A 14,933-nucleotide genomic window follows, 5' to 3' on the forward strand; every position below is an offset into this window, starting at 1 on the left:
TTTGACAACTACCGCTCTCTTCTCGACAACTTCGAACCAGCTCAGCGTCATGAGTGCAACGCTCACGATGGAAGAACCACCACGAGCACGACTGAGCGCCATTGATCTCGCGATTGGGCATTGGATCATCTCTAGGGGTTCGACTGCCGGAGACCCACTTCCGTCAGCAAGTCAGGATGAACCGACACCAAGCAAAGCGAAGGGAGAATGGATCAAAGAGGCTTCTTGTACGTGTGTACGACTGCGCTCGCGCGACAGAGGTGAACTGACTTTGAGACTCTTGCTTGAAACAACGCTACCAGGCCACGCTACGATGGTGAGTTTCAGCTTCACTATCGTCGACCGAGAGCTCAGAGTCTGCTCTTGCGCGAGGAGAGCCGCGAATTCCGAGACAGAACACAAATCACTGCACTTGGTTCGAGCGTTCGCTAACTCAGCTCGTAACGGGTTCGTTTGGATCAGTTCATCGCGGGGTTCTCAGATGCTTCGTCAGGACCCCTGATCCCATATATACAGGTACGTCTCGCGAAACTTACTTTGTTTGTCGTCGTCGAAACGAGCCGTCGCTCCAAGCTCATCAGTTTTCTCTTTCCTGCTCGTCTATAGCGAAAGTTTGACGTCAGCTACACTGTAGTGTCTATGCTCTTCGTGGGTCAAGCTGTCGGGTTCCTCATTTCCGCCGGTTCGATGTATTTCATTGTTAGCCGACTCGGACTCGTATGTTTTTCTCGCTCTTTCGAAAGTCGTTCATTGCGCAAGCTGAAGCGAATCAACGCACAGGGCAAAGCGATCGCGATTGGAGCTGCTCTGCAAGCTCTAGCCTACACGTTCCTCATTCCAGGCTTCGCCTTTGCGGCCTTTCCAGTTTTCTATGCCGTGAGTGGCTTTGGTCAGTGCTGTTTCCCGTTCAGTCTCATCGTTCGTACTCGTCCTCACCGTCTCTCGTAAACAGGTATGGCACTCCAGGATTCAATGGCGAACGTTTTCGTCGCGTCACTACCGAACGCAGATCGCAAGCTTGGATATTTGCACGCCTCGTACGGCTTGTGAGTTCCTTTCCATGGATCTACCTGCAGCCCACACGTGAGCTGACTCCATGACAATTACAGAGGAGCAGCTTTATGCCCCTTAGCTGCGACAGCCTTCGCCTCGCACTATCCCTCGCACTTCACGAAGTTCTGGTGTATCTCGCTCGCTATAGCACTCATGAACCTCGGCATACTCCTCTATGCCTTCAAGTTCAACTACGTCCTCGATGCCGACGAACCGATTCAGCCTCCGTCGTCCCCTCGCGAAGAAGTCGAACTCGAAGCTCAAACGCCGCCCCTCGCCACTGATGCCTCGTCTCTCAAGAGCTTTAGCGCAAGTACTCCTCAAACGGCATATCCGCCGGAGATGAGAACGGATGGTTTGAGGAAAGTGAAAGGGAAAGAGGAACCGAGCGTTTTGCGTCAAGCTCTACTGAATCGCACGACGATTCTCGCTTCGATCTTCATCCTCTTCTACGTTGGATCCGAAGTATCGATGGGAGGTTGGATCGTTACTTTCTTGATCGAGGACCGAGGCGGAGGATCGAGGTGAGTTCAATGTCCTCGCTTTTCCACTCTGGAGTTTCTCTCGCTCGCATCCCACTCTACGCCTACGCCGACTGACTTCTTCTCGCTCGTCAGTGCGGGATACGTCGCTACCGGCTTCTGGCTGGGATTGACGGTCGGTCGAGCAGTCCTGAACCCTGTAAATCGACTTATCGGGGAAAAGAGAATCGTTTACGTTTATCTCGCTCTTGCTCTCGCCCTCGAAGTGAGTCGTCCCTCCTCCCCGAGATCTTTAGTGTTCCGCATTGTAGAGATGGGAGTAGACGGACTGGGTACTGACACCGGCTTTTCTCTTTTCTTCTCTTCTGCGCCAAATAGTTTGCTGTATGGTTCGCCGACAGTCTCATCGGCAACGCAGTCACAGTTTCGATTGTGGGAGTGATTATAGGTCCGCTTTACCCGATCATGATGAGCCTCATGACAAAACTCCTCGCTCGCAAGCTCCATGGACCCGCGATCGCTTTCACGGCGGCGTTTGGGCAAGTCGGTTCGGCCGTCTTCCCTTTCGTCACCGGTGCTCTAGCTCAACGATTCTCGCCCGCCGTCCTCCAACCCGTTCTCGTTGTATTGTTTGGTGTTCAATTCGTTCTTTGGTTCTTTGTTCCTGATGTAGTCCGCAAGAAGGAGTAGGTGTTGTCCTGTAACGATTGCTGAGACTTGACTAACGAGAAACGAGTGTGAGAGACTCCATAGTGGCGGAAGAAGAAAGAGAGGGAGAGGCTGACCTGAGTTGTTAAAAGAGACGAGAGTCGCGGATTCCTCTTGGTCTCCGAGTTCTTCGGCTCGGCTGAGCCCTCGACGACAAGAAAGGAGAATAGTAGACGTACCAAGTGCTCGAGCGGAAGCAACCTTCGAGAGTAATAGAGTGGAAACCGTAGAGACTAGTTGCAGTCAGTTCGTGTCGGAAGTTTCGTTTTCACCGGATCCTCTCGCGTGTCTCCCTCGTGGTCGGGGTGAATCACAGTGACAGTTGTACAATGTAGTTGCAAGTTCCAGTGTTACAGCGTGACCTATTCTTCGGCAACTTCTCCGAGTTCGTCTCGAACTGCCCGTTCGAGTTCTTCTTGCGACGCAAAGAGCTGGGAAAGGATAAACGTTGCGAATCGCGGGTCATCCCAGTAAGATCCGTGCGAAAACAAGGCATCAACGTATTGGTTGATACTGTAGAGCAGGGATTTCGTCAGAAATCGAGGAAACAAAGAACTCGAAAAAAATTCAGGAAAAGCTCACCCCTCCGCCGGCAAGTAGTAATCGACGGTACCAGACGGGTTCAGCGCCTTCATCCTCTGTTCTGCTCGACCGACCCACTCGAGCTCGTCCCTCCCCATTCCGAACTTCGGCATTTCCGACGGAAGTCGTTTCAAGCGAGGAGGTCTCGTTGCTCCTTCCACCTCTTTCTGTTGCTCTTCCATCTGTTCCTTCGCTTGATCTCCACTCTGTTCCGGAGCTGACTCGGCCGCGGCGGGTTTCGTCGAAGTTGAGCTACCCCATAGTGAAGAAAAGTCGAAAATTTTCGAAACTCGGTAATAGGCGGACGAAAGGTTCTGCAAGAGCGTTTGATTCGAAGAGGGGATCGGTACGGGTTTGATGAGTTTCGAGTAACGAACGTCGACGCAGGGATTGAGAGCGAAGGCGACTGGATCAGCCTCGTGGTAGACATTGTCTGCGAAAAATGAGACGATCCTGGTCAGACTCATCCACGCAGCATCAGATACAGTAACACTCACAGACTGCATCAACTGCCATACAACCGTAACGTCCAGCTCGATCGAGCGCGATATCTTTTCCAACTTGTTTCGTTCGTTCTTTCTTCGCGCGAGCAATCACTTGTCCCTTGCCGAGGTGGAGGAAGAATGCGAGAGGACTGCCGACGAGGAAGAGGGTTCGAGTGTTGAAACAGAATGTGAGGTCAGGATCGTGCGCCGGATCGAGAGGTTTAGAAACGAAAGTCGGTTGATTCGAGAGAATGTCGGCGGCGATGCAAGATCCGAGTGAATGAGCGATGATCGAGACTTTGCCGCTGAAGTTTGGGTTTCGTTTGCAGAACAACCGGTAGACTCGATTTGCTTCGCGCTGGATCGCAGAGGACTCAATCAGCATCTCGGTGATTCGAACGAGGATATTCTACACTCACGACGACGGCCTTGACCATTTTCTCCTTGTGCTGTATAAGTAGGGTATCAGTACCTCGAACAAGCGCGCTCGTCGATGGAGATCGACTCACAGCTGGTGACAGATAGAACGGGACGTCGAGGACGAGACCGCTAACGATTGATCGGAGAATCGGTACCGAGTTCGAAATCTCGATATCCTTGACGCTGAAGTGGTTCGTGAGTTGTTCGTCTGCAGAATCTCCGGATTGATCGACTCCTATCCCGAGGTCGAGATCGGTCCTCCAATTGATCGGGATGAACTGAGCTCGTTTCCCATGTAGTAGAGGAGAGAGTGTCGGAGAAGTCGAGAGTGTAGTGCAAGCCGATCTGAACTTGTTGACGGCTAACGAAAAGCTGAAAGATTCGTATTGAACGGCTAATTGTTGACCGATTCCATGAACGACGAGACACAGTTCGTCGACTTCTCCTATCGATGTTCTCTTTTCTTCCTCCTTCGTTGTAGGCGCGTCTTCTTTACGAGGTCCATCGAGCGCTTCGGCTGTTTCGTTGACTTCTGGTCGAGTCGTGCTGTCGATTGACGTCCTCCCTTCGACGTCTCCATCGTTCGAGTGACCGTCAGACGAAGAAGCCGTGCCGACGAAACGATTTCGAAGAGACGAGAAGAATCCGCTCGAGGTTGTCGCTTCCGACTTTGCAGGTTGGGAAGCGTTCGAGTCGGTACGAGTTCGAGTACGAGGTCGATTCTTACTCGGAGATCGACTCGGCCCAGTAGCGTCTGAATCCGTGTCGGAAGCCGTGTTCTCGTTTGCCGAAACTTTCGATTTTGAGGGAGTCTTCTCCTTCTTCTTCTTCTTTTCCGCTTGTTCCGCGATGTATTGAACGAAAGCGTCCCATCCCCTCAACACGATTTGTCCACCTCCGAGACCGTTCCCTCTCCAGAAACTCTTTGACAAACTCGAGATCATTCCCTTCGAATACACTCGTCCTCGTTCTGCCGATTCGAAGATGACCTCAATTCCCAAATCCGCTGAGGCGTCCGCTCCCGATTCGTTCTCGAGTCCGAGAGGGATACAGAGTCGTTTTTGTGAGTCTGAGCTTCCTTCTTTGAGCGCGGATTTCAGTTCGGCTTCGTATGAGTCGTCCCAAGGTCGAATCGTTGCGTACGCGCGGTCGAGAGCAGAAGAAAGGGAAGGATCGACGGGATAAGGTTTCAACTGATGAGAGTGGAGCGTTGCGGAGGCAGGAGTGACGGCGGGAGGAGCATAGAACCAGGTCGAACGAATGAGTCGAACCTTCGAGCCGGTCCAGAACGCGGGGAAGAGAACAGACGTTTGCAAGTCGACGGTGAAGAGATTGTCGAGACCGACCGGGATCAGGTGGGGAGGGTCGTCCGCAACTGGATCTGAAGCATCTTCGGCAATTTTCCCAAGTCCATCTTTCTCTTCCCTGATCACGTTCCCTTGCGCTTCTCGTTCCCGTTTCTCCTCCTCTCGTAACTCTTGAGTTCGAATCCATCCATCCTGTAACCTTCTCTCTTCTTCGTCTGTGAATGCTCGCCATTCGCTGTTTGCGACGGGTTTGTCGTTTTCCTGTTGAGGCATGTTGATCGAGGGCGCTTCGAGATCGTTGAGTGGTTGACCACCGTGTAGGAATCGAGTCAGTGGAGGAGGGGCAGCTGAAGTTCCCTTGTCGAGCACCGTTACGAGCTCGCTTGGGGACAGGACTGGTTTCTTCCGAGTTTCTCCAACCTCTTCCTTCGTTCCTTTCGCTTCTTCTTTCTCCTTTTCCACCTTGACTGAAGATCTCCGTCTCTGTTTCGGAGTTTCTGGATCTGGGAACCTTTCTCGAGGCGAATCGAGAGGCGACAAGTAACCCGCGAACGCAGCCGGAGTTGGTAGTGCTTCATCGTGTCGATAATTCGGGTCGTCGTCGTTGTGAGCTCCGAATGGTTGGAACGCAAAGTAATCCTCCATGATCGTCAAGCGAGTGAAGGTGAGAGCTTCGAAGTCTGAGGAAAACATGATGAGGAAAGGTTATCAGTCAGTCTTTGCTCTTGGCGTGGAGCAGGAGAGCTCCACTGATGGCGATAGCCCGGTGACGCTCTCCCAGCATGGTTCCAGTCGGATTCGAGAGGACTCACCTGATCAGTTTGATCGGTTTCAGCTTCAACACTGCAACTCTCCCTCCCGATAATGCTTCTTACTCTTCCGCGGTTGAGATAGGTGTGTGTGAGTGTTTGCTGCGAAGTTTGAAAGTCGTTGATGGGATGACGCGGTGTCGATGTGCAAAAGCGGAATTGTTGAGAGAAGGGAAAGTTCGAATTCTCTCAGCCGAAGGACGTCCAGATTGAGCCCTATCCTTCGAGCAGTTCTCAATGAGCGTAGTGGTAGCGGGAGAGACGGCGTCATACTCCGAGCTCGAACAGGGAAAAGTCAAATCATTGCAAAGGTGTATCTGAAGAGAGGGGGTATAAGCTTTGGGTGCTAGGGCTGTTTGAAGACAATCTGGATCGAGTGGGTAGACGAGTAGTTGGCCGGTAGAGGCAAGGTCTGGGGCTGGGAGCGAAAATTTCGCAATTTTGAGTTGCGACGCTTCGCACCAGGAATGGTTTCTGAGCGCGGCGTCTGAGGGTCAGAGGCATGGAGTTCGGCCCGATTCGAGGACAACGTTACCTCAGATTGCAGCGCTCGCCAAGTCGTCCGGTAGCTGGAAAGCGTCGCGGAGAGTTTTCGCGACCTATGTATCGCCCGAAGGAACAGTTCAGCTTATGCTTTCAACATAACGAGTAGAACAGCGAGACTCACGAGAGCATACTCCTCCTTGAGCCGAGCTATAGGCTTCTCGAGGTCCTTCGAGCGTCCTGTACAGTGGTTCGAGGTCTCGTGAGTTTTGCGAATTTTCAAACGGATAAAGAGCTCGCCAGAGGACACTCACGCTCAAGGATATCTATCCGCTTCTGTACGAAAGGTTGCGCTCGTTCTATCGGTAACTCCAGCCAGAGGTCATCTATGCCGGCAGCGAGGATGATTCGGCTTGTGTCTTGACTGCGAATCAAGCAAAAGAAATCATCGATTCGAATTCGGCTTTCGTGAGCAATCTGTTACTCACACGACACCTTCGACAGTGAAACCAGGTCCTAGTTCTACCGGTAGCTCCATCTTGTCATTCCCTGCCTTTCTCGCTTCGAGTAACCCGTTCAATCTCGTCGTGAGGTCCTTGTGCGCGGCTAATTGTGCCTCGAGTGCGTCTTGTCGGGCTAGGAGATCTTTCAGTTCCACTTGTGAGGGCAAAGCGGTCATTCTGAGAGGCGAAAGGTGTGGTTACAGATCAAAAGGCGAAGAGCAAGTTGACCGACTGTTTCTCTTCCCTTTAACCCTCGCCGATACCCGTTTCCGACCGCAGAGGCACAGGAGGGAACTCCAGTCATCTATCAAGCACACCGGGAACGAATCGACTCGGCCATCTCGAATCAACATCGTTCCATTTATTACTCATCGCTCTCAGCGCAAGGTCAACGCGATCAAGGCAGGAAGGGAGATTAGTTGACAGCAGCTGAGCCGAATAAGGCTATACAGTGAGTTCTTCATCTGTCCTCAGCAGTTTCAGGTGATCGGTCAACATTCGTTTCTGATGACATTTCAGTCCGTCTTGTCACACAGTAAGCAGCTAGCAAAGAGTTGAACTGAACGATGTCCCCAGCGGCTCGGCTGTCCCTCCCAGCTCGGCGGAATGCCAGCGTTTCAGTCGGACTCGCGCCGAATCAATTTCGAGTTCAAGGATGGGATCCAGTCTTGATCATTTCCCAGGTGAGCGACTCCTCATTCGAACCAACGAACAAGCTCCTCGCTGACTTGACGGGACGGCTCCTGAGATAGATCGTCGCGTTTCAAGCGATTCACTATTTGACCCTCGCCCTCATCCTACCTCTCTTTCTCTCCATCTTCGCCTCCTCCGACCTACTAGCCTACGAAGGAGGTAGTTCCTCGATCTCACTCGCTATGGATTGGAGAGCCTTTACTGGTAGAACGGTTTCGGGGATCCCGGCGAGTAGGATTCTTGAACCTGGATTGGCGAGCGTCGAATTCGCTACGAAGAAGATCACGAAAGAGACCCTAGTCAACGTCAGTGCGGAGGATCTGGTGAAGGGAGTATTGAGGGTAGTACCGTGGGAACCGATTCGAGGTTGGGCAGTCGCTTTCTCTTGGATGGTCACTTCTTGCATCGAGTGAGTTTCCAAATGTATCCCTTTCCGTGTCGTCCCATCACTGACTCGCTCGTATCTTGCAATCAGTATCTTCTACCTATATCATTTCGTTCGACGTCCGACTCACATTCTCGATTTCTCCCTCACTCTCCTCTTCAACCACACGATCATCACAACTTACTACTCTCACAAATTCCCGACCTCTCTCTTCTACTGGTTCATCCTCGCGATCTCCGTCGTCGTTCAAATCGTCACGGCGGAACAAATGTGCGTCAAACGAGAAATGAGGAAAGGGTTCCAAGTTTCAGACATGACTCCTCATTTAGGTGGAACGACTCCTTTACCGAGTACGGCACCGGGAGGGAGAATGGAGAGTACGAGTCATGGGAGAGCACCTTCGTTGGGAGTACCGAGGGATAGGTTTGTCAGCGTGATGGAGATGGGGAACGTTGGGAGAAACGGTGGCAATGGGAAAGCAGATTATGAACGGTTACCGACTCAGGATCGGCAAGAATAGAATAGATGGTTTTGACACCTATGTTGTCGAGTGCTTGTTACATGTACAATTCCTGGTCCCAAAAGCTACAGAAGAAAAGATAGAAAAATAAAACAGAGGGTTGACAACAATGGGATCAAATCGTACAATCACTATGGACGAAGGAAATACGTTCTTGAGGCAAGATCCTGCTATTCATACACCCTTCGTCAGCTAACAGCAGAAACCGAGGCGGAGACGAGCGCTCACCTTTTTCCCTCTCTCGATAACCATTTCAGTTTTGTCCTCCTGCCGATCCGCAGGGTTCGTCCTCTCTTCCTCCCTCACCCAGCTGATCGTCTGCACCGTGATTCCAGTTCCACTATCTTGTCCTAACTCTCGCTGACTCTTCCTCTTCAAACCTTTCTTCTTCCTTTCGCTTTTGGTCTCCTCGCGAGGGTTCTGGTCGTCGTCCGATCGAATTGGTTCATCCGCTCTGTCCGTCGAAGTCCCGGGTTTCGTCCCTGAGCCAATTCCTCCTCCTCGTGTCGTCTCAGTCGTGTTTGTGAGTATTCCGCCTGAACCGGAAGATGAAGGTTTCTTGCTCGGCGCGAAGAAGATTGGACTGGAAAAGTTTGGAGACGCTTCTCGGATTCTCGTTCGATAATTTCTGAGTTCGACAAAGAATGCGAACCGTCAATGTCCAATCCGCTAAGAGACAAAAAGGAGAGAAGGACTTACAAGGTGTGAAGAACAACAATCGAGCTGAGCACCGTATAAATCGCCGTACTAAAGCTCGTCTCGATTGCGAGTGCTACTTCATCTTGGTTTCCCACTGAGACGATGATCGCGACGAGGAGTTCGAACACGATCAAGATTGCCGAAGTTCTCATCGCGAGCGAAACGAGTTTCGAAATGTTCCCGCTGTTGGTCGAACCTTTGAGCGCTTTGCGATCTCGGGAGAAGGCGAGTTCGAAGATGAGACAACTCGAGATCCAGATGTTTTGGACGGCGGTACCCCAGAACGACATCAGCAGGAGTATGCGTAACTGTTAAATAGGAAGGAAAGTCGCTGAATCAGCTCAGAACTGCGAAAAGGGTAAGTTTGAAGGACTCACTCGAGGAGGATCCGGGACATCTGGAGTCGTGAGTTGCCACGCTACGCCTAGCATCGAGACCCAAATGATGTGCGAAGTCGTGCTGAAAGTCCAGAGCAAGACCGCGATCGTTTTCATCCAGAGTTTGTTCGAAACGGCGCACAACCTCCAACAGAAGAAGCCTTCCGCCGTGGCCTATTGGGAAGCAATGGTCAGTCTTGCGGAACTCGAGAAGAGCAGGAAGGGAAGAAGCTCACCTCCATCGAAGTCGTGACGAGCACGGGTGCGAAAGTCAACCATAACCTATCGCCGTAAATGCTCAGGTTGTCCAATACGCGGTCGACCATCGTGATAAAGTTCTATCAAGAGCGATAGGTCAGTCTCTCGCGGTCGACCTCAGCTGGAATGGAGGTAGGGACTCACTCCAATTTTCACAGCAATGTAAACGATTTGCGCGATCGTAAGCCAATAAACCAGAACTCTGAAGCCGACCCTATCGTGTGGGAACCGATTGAAGTAGATCCCGATCTCGGTGAGGAAGTAACCCTGTACAGCAAGGAGCAGGGACCAAGAAAACGTTTAGCGAGCGCGGAACAGAGCTGTGAGAGAGGGATAGCCTCACGAATAAAACTCCGTGGACGGCGAGGAGGACCGTAGTCGATATGATCGTGTCCAACGAGTCCTTCGCTACGAGTGCTGCAATCATTCTGCTCCAAACCTCCAACTAGAGAGGAACTGAAAAGGCTTAAAGCGGGGAGGCGAACAGGAAGGGTGAGGTTCCCCTCAAGGGCGGGGCGTGTATTCTGCGCTTCACAGACCTCCTGGGGTCGTAAAGAGTCGGAAAGGTCGAACGTGAATGTAGAGAGAAGTCAAAACAGTTCTTGATCTCTTCTTGCACTTTACCACCTCACATCGACTCACTGAAAGCAGTAGCGCGCCGTCATGGCGACTACTGCCACCAATCTATCGGAAGCGGTCGTCGCAGGTCCTGCTCCGCCGGTTCCGGTCGCTGGACCTTCGAAAACAATGTTGAAGAGGATGGGTGGACCATCAGATCTCAAGGCAGGGTTGACGAGAAACCCCGAGGAGGTACAGAAGATTATCTACGAGGCTAGCAAAGGTAAGTCGCGCTCACCTGCATCCATCTTGACGAGATGTTGTTGATTTTGGTTTGCTGATTCAACCTGGTTTGAATCGCTGCTCCTAGGCTCGAAATACTTCCGTGCGCTTCCATACTTGTCCTCGAGCAAAGTTCGATTGTCAGCTGACTCGTGAGCTTGGTGGAGAGCAGATGATCAAGAAAGGAAAAACAAAATGGTGGATGAGAAAGGCGCTCGACTTCAAGCGAGGTTGGAAGAGGAGAGGCTCAGTGCGAAGGGAACAGAGGCGGAAACGACGGACAGGATCATCGAACAGTTGGAAGAGAAGAGGGATTTGAGCAAGGTCATTGCTTTGATCGACGCAGGTCAGTTTCCCCTCCGCTGTCTCTCTCTGCGCGTTGATCTCTGCTGACTCTGATGCTCGCCAATCGTAGACGCCTTCTACGCATCAGTCCACGAGCTCGTCGACCCAAAGCTGAAAACGATCCCCTTCGGAGTTGGAGGAGGAATCCTCACGACTTGCAACTACATCGCCCGTCGATACGGTTGTCGTTCCGCGATGCCGTTCTTCATCGCGAAACAACTCTGTCCCGAACTCATTTGCGTCAAGATGGATCCTCAGCTCTACGTGAAAGCGAGCAAACAAATGATGGACATCTACGCGACTTATGGCCCGATCTCACCGGCGAGTCTCGATGAAGCTTGTGAGTCGCATACCTTCCCTGAACCTGCAAGCTGCCGGGTGTAGAAACTGATCAACTGTCGAATTTGCGAGGAACAGACGTCGACCTCACCGACTACTGCTCGAAGAATTCTGTCACGCCTTCCGAAGCCATCTCTCGCTTACGTCAAGAAGTCTTCGACAAGACTGGACTCACCGTCTCTGCCGGAGTATCCCCGAACAAAGCTCTTTCGAAGATCTGTGCCGACGTCAACAAACCGAACGGAGCGTTCGTGATCGATCCTACTCGGGAAGCTTGTATGGAGTTCATGAAGGACATCAGGTTAAGGCGTTGTTACGGATTGGGAAGAGTCACGGAAACCTTGTTGAACCATATCGGGTTCGAAAAAGTCGGAGACCTTTACACGAGGAGGAACGATCTATATCTAGTCGTTGAGTCGCTCGGCCTATCTCTCTCAGACTGTACCGTTTGCTGACCGTCAAATCGTCATGAGCAGCGCAATCATTTGGGTCAAAAAGCAACTTTCAAATGGTTGCTCTCGCTTTATTTGGGATTGGGTTCGAATTCAGTTCGTCGTGCGAAACGAGGAGATAGGAAAACTTACGGTGTCGAGTGAGTCCTTCTCCTTTCACTCGTTATCCGGGAAGCCCGATTACTGACAGATCTGACAAACTCGCAAAGGAAAACTTTCCGCAACACCAACAAACGCGAGGAATTGGACGAGATCGTGAGTATCGTCTCTTGGTCACACTATCGCTTTGACTGACACGGCGCTCGTGGGCTTGATCAGTTGCGCAAAATTGCAAAGAGTTTGGCGAAAGATTTGGATCACGCTGAGTTCGCCGGTCGAACGATTACTCTGTAAGTTTGACCTCGCGACCATCCTCAGACGAGTTGAGAGGAGCTCACTGACCTCTCTGTGTTGGTTTTTCTTGCAGGAAGATCAAACACGAGAATTACGAAGTTGTTACTCGAGCGAAAACTCCCGGTGGAAACGTTTGGATCAAATCATACAAAGATATCTACCAGTACGTAGCCGCTCCTCTCTCCTTCTGTCTCTGTCGAGGGACGATGCTGAGACTGTTCTCTTCGACAGCTATGGCCTCAATTTACTTCACAAAGAAATGAAAGATCGACAAGATGCGATCACTCGAAAAGAGAAAGTCAAGGGCGGAACGAAGTTGCTCTTGGATGCGAGGTTGTTGGGATTGAGGGTTTCGAATTTGAGGGATGAGAGGATCGAGAAGAAGAAGAACAAACTTGATGGCGTGAGTCTCTCTCTCCTCTTCATCAAGATTAGATCCGCCGAGCTGATCTGTTGTGCTTTTTGGCTAGTTCGTTCAACGTACGGAAAGCAAGAATGGGAAAGGTAAAGCGAAAGAAGAAGAAGAATTGAGCGACACTTCGGACTCTGAACTCGAACGAGACGCCTGGGACTCTGTCGAATCGGACGACGAGAAGGACGGCGAATCTGCGATCAGGAGTCAACTCGAAAAGTTGAGGCGGGACGCCTTGGCTGATCCGGAAGAAGATGGGTTGGTCGAGATGGCCGAAAAGGAGAACGCGGAACCGGATCGACCTTTACCGAGCGCGAGGTGGCAATGTCCGGACGAGGAATGGATCATCAACGAAGGACTAGAAATGCCAGCTCCGGGACAAGGGAAGGGGAAGCAAGTCGAACGTGGAGAGAAGCGAGTAGGAGGAGGAGGAGGAGCGGAAGAGATGATTCTCGAAGACTCGGACGACGAAGCTCAAGATGTCAAACCCAACCTTTCACGCTCAATCTCTGACCCTTCGTCATCGACCTCTCAGCATCCAAACGGCGTCAACAAGCGTAAAGCGAATTCGACTGAACCTCAAGTCATGGTCAAACCGACCAAGAAACGCAAGAAGTCTCCTACTCCTGTTCCACCTCCTCATCAACCTGAAGCGAGGAAATGTATCATGTGCGAGCGTGACTTGCTCGGGAGTGAAGTCGCGTTCAATAATCATGTCAACGCTTGTTTAGGTGAGTCTCTCTCGCTCTTTTTTCATTGCCAACAACGCTGACTCTTCTTTCGCCTTTTGATGACGTAGACGCAATGGACAAAAAAGAGAAGAAGCTCGCAAAGAAGAAGAAAGCGAACCCACCGAAAAACTCGACTCTGTTCGGTTCGACCAAAACCCAAGTCAAGCTCAAGACTAAGAGCAAGTCCAAGTAACCTCTCGAGCACCTGTATACCCCTCTCGTTCTCGTTCCCGGATCTCCAGTACCCTTCACTCGATCGCACAATACCTCTCGATTTTCGTTTTCTCTTTCTCCAGTTCCTGTTCTCGTTTTTTTGTTGCTTGTTTTTACCCTTTTCTACGCTTTTGCAATTCTCCCTTTTCACGGTCTACTCAAGATAGCAATTGACAGCCCGTTTCCCGAACGAGAAGTGACCGGCTAACTCGGGCAAGTCAAACGAATTATTCGATGCGATCATTTTCCGACCTCTCTTTCCTCTCATCGACAACTCTCTCGACTCTCACACACACAGCTCAACACACTCGATTAATAAACATGGCTCTCGCTGACCCCGCTTACCCTGCTTCCAAGGTCCGTCGAATCCCGTTCGGGTTTGTTGTTTCATGAATCGTCTGACCCTCGGTTCCGTCTCGCAGCTCTTTGACCAAATCTCTGAAGGTCTCAACCAAGTGAGTATCACCTACCACATCTCAGCTGCATCTGATTGTCGCTAACACGCGCATTCCTCCCCTCCCCCCACTTTCGACCGGAACTCTCCCTTCTCGCAGATGGACGAGAAGGAGAAGAAGGAAAACATGAAGAAAGTGAACGGGATCTTTGAGATGCGATTGAAGAACAAGGAAGGGAAGGAAAGTACTTGGACTATCGACTTGAAAAAGGTTCGTTTCTCGGCGACTTTTCTCCTTCGCTCTATCTTTCCTTTGATGGAAGCTCACACACCGCGTGACAATGTGATGATGAATAGGAGGGAAAGGTGTACAAGGGACCTGCGAAACCGAAGGCGGATGGTGAGTCGAGTCGATTCTTCAGTTTTGGTTTTAGGAGCGAAACTGAAGATTGGCTTGTCCTGCTTCAGTCACCATCTCTCTAGCAGATCAAACCTTCACCGACTTGAAGGACGGACGCGTTAATGGGCAGAAGGCGTTCATGAGCGGTAAATTGAAGGTTAAAGGAAACAGTTAGCTTTTTCCCTTTTTCTCGCTCGAATTCTCAGTTTCTCTCTCGTGGACGACAAACTGACATTTGCTCGCTCATTCTCCAGTCATGCTCGCTACCAAGCTCGACACTGTACTCAAGGTGCGTTGCGAATATTACACAGAATCGTCATGTACAAGCTGACTGATTGCGAATTCATCTCTTTTGCGCACAGGGTGCTCAAGCCAAGCTCTAGATCCGTTTCCTCTACTCTTTTCCTGGCTTCTTTCTGTCGTGTTCTTATTGTTTTCTAGTCTAGTCCCCTCTCTCTGTCTTTCTCATTCAAATCGATGTGCAATCAACCCTCGAAGGTTTTCAAAAACAAAATCGGAAACTCTCTCACTCGCTCGCTTCAGATGAGGGGAAGAACGTTCGATGATAGAATGATAGGGATTGCGAATAGTGTGCATGATAAGCAGAGAAAGACTACTACTACTCGAGAGATGAAGGACATTAAACAGTT

At 51.0% G+C, this 14,933-nt stretch overlaps 7 protein-coding genes across 7 annotated transcripts; 4 read left to right on the plus strand and 3 right to left on the minus strand.

Moving 5' to 3' along the window:
- Positions 1-49: 49 nt before the first annotated feature.
- JCM6883_001698 (MFS transporter) lies at positions 50-2,225 on the plus strand (the record flags this gene model as incomplete). Its single annotated transcript, XM_076629292.1, has 9 exons — positions 50-227; positions 303-316; positions 463-516; positions 607-717; positions 781-889; positions 953-1,046; positions 1,110-1,577; positions 1,671-1,800; positions 1,914-2,225. The coding sequence occupies 9 exons, from the start codon at positions 50-52 to the stop codon at positions 2,223-2,225; spliced, it is 1,470 nt and encodes a 489-aa protein (XP_076490939.1).
- A 380-nt stretch (positions 2,226-2,605) lies between these two features.
- On the minus strand, positions 2,606-5,730 carry DDL1 (putative carboxylic ester hydrolase; the record flags this gene model as incomplete). The annotated part of the gene is made up of 5 exons (XM_076629293.1): positions 2,606-2,756; positions 2,826-3,258; positions 3,323-3,668; positions 3,730-3,759; positions 3,820-5,730. 5 exons carry the CDS (start codon positions 5,728-5,730, stop codon positions 2,606-2,608), a joined length of 2,871 nt encoding a protein of 956 aa, XP_076490940.1.
- A 652-nt stretch (positions 5,731-6,382) lies between these two features.
- JCM6883_001700 (uncharacterized protein) lies at positions 6,383-7,008 on the minus strand (the record flags this gene model as incomplete). Its single annotated transcript, XM_076629294.1, has 4 exons — positions 6,383-6,445; positions 6,514-6,569; positions 6,644-6,753; positions 6,818-7,008. The coding sequence occupies 4 exons, from the start codon at positions 7,006-7,008 to the stop codon at positions 6,383-6,385; spliced, it is 420 nt and encodes a 139-aa protein (XP_076490941.1).
- Positions 7,009-7,398: 390 nt separating this feature from the next.
- Positions 7,399-8,430, plus strand: JCM6883_001701 (uncharacterized protein; the record flags this gene model as incomplete). Its single annotated transcript, XM_076629295.1, has 3 exons — positions 7,399-7,515; positions 7,585-7,934; positions 8,001-8,430. The coding sequence occupies 3 exons, from the start codon at positions 7,399-7,401 to the stop codon at positions 8,428-8,430; spliced, it is 897 nt and encodes a 298-aa protein (XP_076490942.1).
- Positions 8,431-8,561: 131 nt separating this feature from the next.
- Positions 8,562-10,191, minus strand: JCM6883_001702 (uncharacterized protein; the record flags this gene model as incomplete). The annotated part of the gene is made up of 7 exons (XM_076629296.1): positions 8,562-8,597; positions 8,659-9,058; positions 9,130-9,437; positions 9,507-9,680; positions 9,743-9,844; positions 9,909-10,031; positions 10,108-10,191. The coding sequence occupies 7 exons, from the start codon at positions 10,189-10,191 to the stop codon at positions 8,562-8,564; spliced, it is 1,227 nt and encodes a 408-aa protein (XP_076490943.1).
- Positions 10,192-10,427: 236 nt separating this feature from the next.
- On the plus strand, positions 10,428-13,469 carry JCM6883_001703 (Y-family DNA polymerase; the record flags this gene model as incomplete). The annotated part of the gene is made up of 12 exons (XM_076629297.1): positions 10,428-10,605; positions 10,693-10,707; positions 10,777-10,950; positions 11,020-11,289; positions 11,367-11,698; positions 11,765-11,880; positions 11,950-11,995; positions 12,059-12,129; positions 12,207-12,296; positions 12,365-12,536; positions 12,604-13,276; positions 13,345-13,469. 12 exons carry the CDS (start codon positions 10,428-10,430, stop codon positions 13,467-13,469), a joined length of 2,262 nt encoding a protein of 753 aa, XP_076490944.1.
- A 341-nt stretch (positions 13,470-13,810) lies between these two features.
- On the plus strand, positions 13,811-14,666 carry JCM6883_001704 (SCP2 sterol-binding domain-containing protein; the record flags this gene model as incomplete). The annotated part of the gene is made up of 7 exons (XM_076629298.1): positions 13,811-13,846; positions 13,912-13,944; positions 14,044-14,154; positions 14,241-14,283; positions 14,352-14,453; positions 14,538-14,572; positions 14,646-14,666. 7 exons carry the CDS (start codon positions 13,811-13,813, stop codon positions 14,664-14,666), a joined length of 381 nt encoding a protein of 126 aa, XP_076490945.1.
- Between the last annotated feature and the right edge of the window lie 267 nt (positions 14,667-14,933).

Source organism: Sporobolomyces salmoneus, assembly GCF_050403485.1.
Source record: "Sporobolomyces salmoneus JCM6883 DNA, S_salmoneus_JCM6883_v1_ctg4, whole genome shotgun sequence".
NCBI lineage: Eukaryota > Fungi > Basidiomycota > Microbotryomycetes > Sporidiobolales > Sporidiobolaceae > Sporobolomyces > Sporobolomyces salmoneus.